The following is a 7,222-nucleotide window of genomic DNA, read 5'->3' on the forward strand; positions in this document are numbered from 1 at the left end:
GAGCTGCGCTTTCACAAACACATGAGCCTCCTCAAGCAGGCTGGTGAATGCACCCCTCTCTTGGTGTACGTGCTGATGTGTAAGCTGTGCTTTCATCCCTCTCCTGGCTTCATCTGGTGCCTCTTTTCTTCTGTACCCAGGAACGGCGGGGGACGTAGTGGCACCTTCTGTGCCATCTGCAGTGTGTGTGAAATGATTCAACAGCAAAATATCATTGACGTGTTCCACATAGTGAAAACATTACGGAATAACAAGTCCAACATGGTGGAGTCACTGGTAAGCTTCTTTTCTGCACTTTGCTCCACCCAGCCTAAGGGTGCCTACATGGGGACTTCACAGTAGGTATATGGTTGTATGGTTTAGCCCAGCATGAATCAAAACCAAACGTACCGTAAATGCAGCAGGATTAAAGCTAGCCCTGTTTTGGCACGTGTGAAGAATCTTCCAGTCCCACTGCTTCTCTCCTGGAATAGATGTGGAACAGCCACCCTGGCAGTAAGGTGGGCAACACCTCCTTCTCCCTGAAGGTTAAACCCTAAGCTGCTGTCACCTTAGCTATGGGTAGCAGGTAGGATTTGTCTTCCTGTGTATGCATACAGCCTAGCGCTTGTTGCTGTGACAAGCCTTGAAATCATGGGGGGAGGAGAGTGCACCCCAGACCTTGCTCCCTGCAAGACAGAAATTAAACCATCCTGAATTCAAACATCCCAACTGATCATGCTGAATTCTTTCCTCAAAAGCAACATGTGTCATGAGGGCATGAAGCAAATAATGAATAGCCCACTGGGTAGCTGTCTCCTAGAGCATGTTTCTCTTCCGTTGATTATGACGATTCTTAATAATACTTGTTCAGGATCACATAGAAATACAATTCATGTTTGCCTGGTCCTGTCAAATGGACAGAACCATTAAGACCAGTACGAAAGAGAGAGGAGGCATGTTTTGCAGCTTGTAGAATGAATGTCCAAACAGTTCATCTCTATCCTAATATCACTGACTTCTGTTGTCTCTTTCAGGAACAGTATAAATTTGTATATGAGGTTGCACTGGAATACTTGAGCTCCTTTTAGCCCAGCAGAGGGGGGAGAGCCTCCGACATGGCAGACCCCGACCCCTGGCAGACGCTTCTTCCCTGTCCCACACTAGAAAGCAGTAACAAGTGTGGGAAGGAAAATCTCTCCTTCCTGGAGAAAAAGACTGAGACTGCACAGAAGAGCTGGAAGGAAGAGATGATGCCTGTGTTTGCTGCTGCCTGCTTTCTATTGGAGCATCTACAGCTTCTTAAATAACCTACTGTAAAAATAAGCGAAACGGGAGGCAGGCTGAAGGACTGGACTTTCTAATCCCCTCTGACTTCTTCTCTGCTCTTTAGGATTGTATTTTTGCCGTCCTTGCTGAAGAGTGGGGAAAGAATGGAACCTTTAGGAAAATCTCTTCTAAATGTCACCTTTTAAAGTTACTATTTTGTTCTCAAACCCCAGTCTTTAATTTCTGAATTTCATGCAGCAGTCATTTGGGAAAAATGAGATAGCCATAGGGAAGTTATGAAACGTTTCATTACAGTTTGCCTGTCTTATCTGGTTTTGTTTTATCTTCCAAATGAAAAGGCCAACACCAAAAAAACTCTGGATATCTTTCCACATCTGGTTCCTTTTAGCGTGAAGATGGTGGAGATGAGTTAGTTGTCTGTGGATTCACATCTTGGATTCCACGAGTTTCCTCCCAGTTTCTCCCAAGGCTGTGAATGAACTGGTTACATCTCTCTGGTCCATGTTTGTTTCAGTGCTGGTGAAGCAATATGAATGAGTTTCCCAGCCACTTAAACCCCGAAGTTAAATATTTGCATCAAACAAATTGCATTTGTCTTGCAACCTTGGTAACGGTGTTACCACATTTTTTAAGTATTTGCTGGGATGCAGTTTGTCTTTGAAAAACAGGGTATAAAGTAGGTATTATTGATCATATAATATGTATTATTATTTTTTTTTATTTATTATTTGTATTGCTGTAGAACTTAGGACCCCTAGTCCTGACAGGTCCCTGCTGAGCCTGGCTAGGCACTGTGCAAATGAAGAACAAAGGAGGTTCCTGCTCAAGAGCTTCGAATCTGAAGGTGATCTTAAAATTGAGTTTGATCAGGTTTTTCTCACTGTTCCCAATCTGTTGTACAGTCAGACATCGTTGAGTGATTTATTCTGATTTCCAGCCCCTGCAAATTTAAAATGGTAACGCATCCAAGCTGCAGGAAGAGTGATGGACATACACAGAAACCTGTTCTGGCATCTGCTAAGAAAAGGCTTCAACCAGCACAGCAACTTTCCATCTTAAGCAAAACAGCTTTTGTTTTGTTCTGTGCAGAAACACCTGTGCAACTCCTCTTCTTTGCAACAAACATCAGAAGGGTTTTGCCCAGGTTCTGGATCCCACTCTGACTTCTTAGAAGCTAAGAAATTTTTCCTCTGAAGGAGTTTGAGGAGCTAATCACTAAGGTCTGCAGGATAATGTCTGAGATTATTTTCAAATGAACAAGGATTTACAACATTCAGTATTTCGATTTAGGCAGTTATTTATCCTGAGAGCACAGGCATCCAAGATAGTTCAGTGTGTAAATTAGATTCTAGGTGATGTAGGTTTCTTCAAACGTAGACTTGCTTAAAGCTGGACAGGTAAGGGAAGAGTTAAGGAAATTCCACTTCCTTACCATTTCATAGTATTCCATCCTCCAGTAAATGCTCAGAAGCTGCTGGGAGCTCAGTCGTGTCAATGCCTCACATAGGGAGCAACAGAAACTTAACTAAAAGTTACCAGTTCCATATATAAATTCAGAAGGCGCATCTGCTTCATGGTCATTCTTTTCTTGATAATTATATCTTTGTCTTGACAATTGAATCTGATTGGAACAGTTATTGACTCAGATATAGCTGTACCTAACAAAAAGGTTGTCATGTCTGTCACGACCTGCAGCAGTCGGACCAGGCTCTTTATTTGGAAACTGATTCTTTCCTGCTGAGCAGATGGGAGGTCTGCATAGGATGCTGAACCACCGAGCTCATGTTCTTTCTGAGAAGCTTTGGATTCTTGGCTTCTTCCAAGTGAATACCTTGAAGGTCTCAGTCAGTTGTGCCAGAAAGCGTCAGTGGGAACCCCCTCACAGGAGCCTCTGCTGTGTGTCAGGTTGGGCCCCAACTTTCTGCAAGAAATCACAGGATCTACATTAGTTCACACTGGGGCTGCAGGTGAATGTCTGCCATTTCACAAAATTAATTGTTTTATCTTTTTCTTATCTGTTGCTGCTAAGCTGCACAGACAACCCTGCTGTAGAATAAGAGGCAAAGCGAAACAATGAGATATGAGAAGGAAGGGATAATGTTACTGTTTGAATTACAGGTGGTTTGCTTGGGGGCCATTTGCAAAGAAGAGGAGAGAGAAAATCCTGATCCCAGGGTGGGATTTTGCAATTGCCAAGGTGAGAAGAAACTACCAGCAAAATGTTCATGGCTTCACTAACTCCAGAAAGCCAGAGGGAATGACTCCCAATGGATGCTATGGAAATATTAATTAGTGTTTAGCATTCTGTTAATTTTGCATGGAAACTAGCATACCCATAGGTCACTTTCGGGAGTTACTGAAAGACTTTTTCAGGCACTCAAGTTAATAGCCAGGATAAAAGGAATAGAGAGGTAGAATAAATGACAGTGTAACCAAGAAGGGTAGAAGGTAGTTTCAGGCTAAGCAGTAGCATGAAGGAAAGTGGATTACAAAGCCAGCAGTCAGTTGATAGGAGGGATGTATACATGGAGAGAAGCAGGTGTTGGGTGAGTTGAATAGAAGAGCTCTTGCAGTGAAGTTGTTTAAGGTCCTGAGGTAGGTTTAAATGTATTTTCATGGTATGAGACATGCTAGTACAGGGTCAGGTGCAAGCAGCAGCTGGCCCGCAGTAACACACCACATGCTTTTAGCCCTCTGCAAATGCAAAGTGATAGCATAAATTTCAGTCAAAGGACTGTAAGCTACATTTTACCTTGTATTTGCAAAGAACAAGTTCAGTGCAAATCGTGCTGTTTCATACAGCACAACTGTTAGCCATGACTGAATGTGTGCCAGCTCAGGTCTGTGTTTCAGCCTTCTGGTGATGTTCAGCCTACAGCCGGTGTGGATGGGTGCTCAGCAAACACTATGGGTGATGTTGGTTGTGGTCCAAACTGTTCCATCACCACACAGGTACATTGATTTTTGGGAACCCAGCTCTGGTCTGTATTGGCTCAGGGATCCTTGCACTGTTTTTTACTGCACAATGCATATATGTTGAATGTGAATTAATGATAAAGAGAAAAGAGCTTGCTGTAAATAACCTCCTTACCTTGAGGTTGTTTAAACTGTAGAGAGGAGCCTGTAGCAACATAGGTAATGTGTTTGAAGCAAGACTGTGGATGTTGGGTCTGCTTTCTCTGAGAGAGAAATTTAGAGGTAATAAAGGAGGCTTTCTCATTCTCGAGAAGACTGACAATCAGGACAAGCTTTCCAACCTAAGTATTGCCTGCTGCTGTTGGGGAGCAAGAAAGTAAGGTAGAAAAGAGGAAGTCCTCGGTGACCGGGTTTTAGGCTGTGTAAATATGATATTTGACAGTATTTGAATAGTCATGATGAAAACATTCCCATTCTGACATCCTTCAGGATTGGGTGAGAATTGTTTGTTGACGGTGTAATATTGGTCAGAGGTGTAATCTGAAGCTCAGAAAACCAGAAATAAATAAAGAAGAGTAAGAGTACAGGGACTGTGTCATACACAGGGCAAATAACATCTTGAATTATTAAGGGATGTACCTGAAGCAAAGAATACCAGAGGTACCTCTGGTTGGATGCTGGAGAAGGAGGAACCTGAGCTGTCAGCTGGAAAGAGATAGACCAAAATCCCTACAATGTACAGTAGGTCTTGACAGTATATATTTATATATATTTGTTATCTCTGTGAAAACTGCATCCTTTGCTGCCATCTTTTGATATTTCTGCCCTCTCCCTCCCCCCTCCAAACAATGGCCTGTAAAGAAAATGGTAGTTGACCTCCTGTAGATGGACCTGAGATACTTGTTTGTTAATGTGAAGGAAACATTGGGAGTACAATGTCAGTGTGAAGGTAGGGACCACTGGTGGCAAACAAGCAGATGGGAATTGGTGGTTTTATTTAGTAGACTGAAATAACTGGTGTTCTCTGACCAGGGGAGTCTCTGGGCTGTGGTTTGTAGGAGACATTTCAGTTCATGATTGAAATTCATTAGCAAAGTTGCCTGTAATGCTGCTGTACTTAGTAAGCTCCAGCTAGTTTTATTGATGCACTAGTTACTCCCCCTCAGTTTTCCTACCTTTTATTCTGGATCTGTGAACTCTCTGTGAAGATGTCCAGTGGCAATGCAAGACCCCCCAGCGACAGATCTAAGCCTGCAGATGGTAGAGTTGTTTTTCCATGTCATTTGCATGGATGGGTCCTTTAGGAGTAGTTGGTTGGATTTCCCCTGGCAATCTCAGGCCAGGTGCTGTGGGTACACTGCTCTTGGTGTCCTTTGGGCCAAGGGAGGAGAGAGGCTCCCATCAGCGAGTTGTTCTGAAAGCAACTGAACCTGTTGCTGTCTGGAAGAGAAAGAAAGGATAAGGAATCTCCTTTGGGAGAAAAGCAAACAGTGGAGGAGGATTAAATGGTGTCCTGAGACATGTGAGAAACTTCCACTTTGTTCTGTCTCTTATTCTTGCAGGGATTTACTTACGTCTTTCCCACTCTTCTGAGTTTGTGCCAGGATCATAAAAAAACAGGTAGCAACACATTCCACTCTGCAGAACTCCCTAGAGGGGGAGCAGGCAGTGTAACAGAGGGAATAAATCTCGAGGAACAAAGATAAAAGATTACCTTGAGAGGAACCTTCAGATCTGCGGTGCCTCTGTCTGTCACACATTGTACAGTCCTGGCATATTCCTGCATTTGCGGTTCAGTGCAAATGTTGCACTTGGAAAACGTTGTCCTATAATAAGTATAAACAGTATCACATTGGTAGCTCAGTTCACTTTTAGTCATTGCAAAGGGCATCTCAAGAACTTGGTTTGATTCTGCTGTGTTCTAATTTGAGGTTCTTCCCTAAGTGTACAAAGTTCACTCCAGCTTGTTAGAAACACAGATGGGACCTTGTGATTAAAGTGCTTTAGGATGACCTCTGCCTATGAGCGTGAAGCTCAATATATGTCCTTGAAGACCAGGAAGTGGTAGAGCCAATTACTGCACCTTCCCTGCACAGACCTTTCTAGGAGCAGAAACTGAGGGAGCGAGCTAATTAAGGTTTGCTATACAGAAGAGAGTAACGAGGATTCTGTTAACCCTCCTACATTCATACTTACTTAGATTGCAGTCTCCTATAGCCATACATACATGCTATACAATTTAAATGCAAGTGCCCTTCCTTCCCCTGTCCCCAGTTCCCTGTAGCTCTTCCTCCATTGCGGGCCATCCAACAGCATAGAGGCAAAGCACACTTTCTGCAGTTTTGGCGAGGGATGCTAGGAAAATGCATCATGTAGTACCTGTTTATTGACTTGGACAAGTATCAGTCACCCTCCTCCTCATAGACATACCTGAAGAACCTACAGCTGAGTGTAGCAGTCGAGTACATTCATGTGTTTTCATACACCAAGGCCAAATCCTGGTGGCTCTGAGTTTGATGGAGAGACTATCAGTGTCCTCGGGTCTGTAATCTTTATTTTCTGCGTTAAAGGATTTTTAAAGCCTCCCTTATAAACAATGCACTGCACTAAGAATTACCTACAGCGTCATGTCAGAGTAGCACAGCTGTGAAAACCTGATCTTTCCATCCTTGTCCCAGTGCATCTAGCAGAGTGTCCACCCCTGTTCTCTGGTTTCAACCTACGCCTTAAGAAACAGAACTGTGCAGCAGACTGGATGGTAGATGCTGGTGTTCCCATAGTATTTATTTGGGAAGGGAAAAAAAAAAAAAGAAAAAAGAAAAGGAAAACATTTTTCTTGTGAACCGTGAGCTGATTCTAAGCTGCATGGCCATGAGCCAGTTCACACTGTTGGAAGTGAGGTTTGCTTCTTGTTGTGGCGTGATATATGCTATAGGTGTGACCTTTGGGACCAGTCTTGGTCTGTTCTGTACAGGTTTCCAATGGGGTCACTGTAGTGGAAGCACTTATTGCAAATGATGTTTCCATGGAGGTTTTG

General features: G+C 43.3%; 1 protein-coding gene across 24 annotated transcripts in view; it reads left to right on the forward strand.

The window, feature by feature from the left end:
* PTPRT (protein tyrosine phosphatase receptor type T) overlaps positions 1–7,007 on the forward strand; it is a 391,962-nt gene extending 384,955 nt beyond the window's left edge. For all 24 annotated transcript variants that reach the window (XM_085519547.1, XM_085519558.1, XM_085519559.1 and 21 more), the window contains 2 exons: positions 141–276; positions 1,017–7,007. In XM_085519547.1, the coding sequence (XP_085375673.1) occupies positions 141–276; positions 1,017–1,070 (190 nt within the window). In that variant the 3' untranslated portion in view covers positions 1,071–7,007. The remainder of the gene's footprint in view (positions 1–140; positions 277–1,016) is intronic.
* Positions 7,008–7,222: the final 215 nt, after the last annotated feature.

This window comes from Coturnix japonica, chromosome 19, assembly GCF_054131305.1.
Source record: "Coturnix japonica strain WE chromosome 19, WE-NBRP24, whole genome shotgun sequence".
Taxonomy (NCBI): domain Eukaryota; kingdom Metazoa; phylum Chordata; class Aves; order Galliformes; family Phasianidae; genus Coturnix; species Coturnix japonica.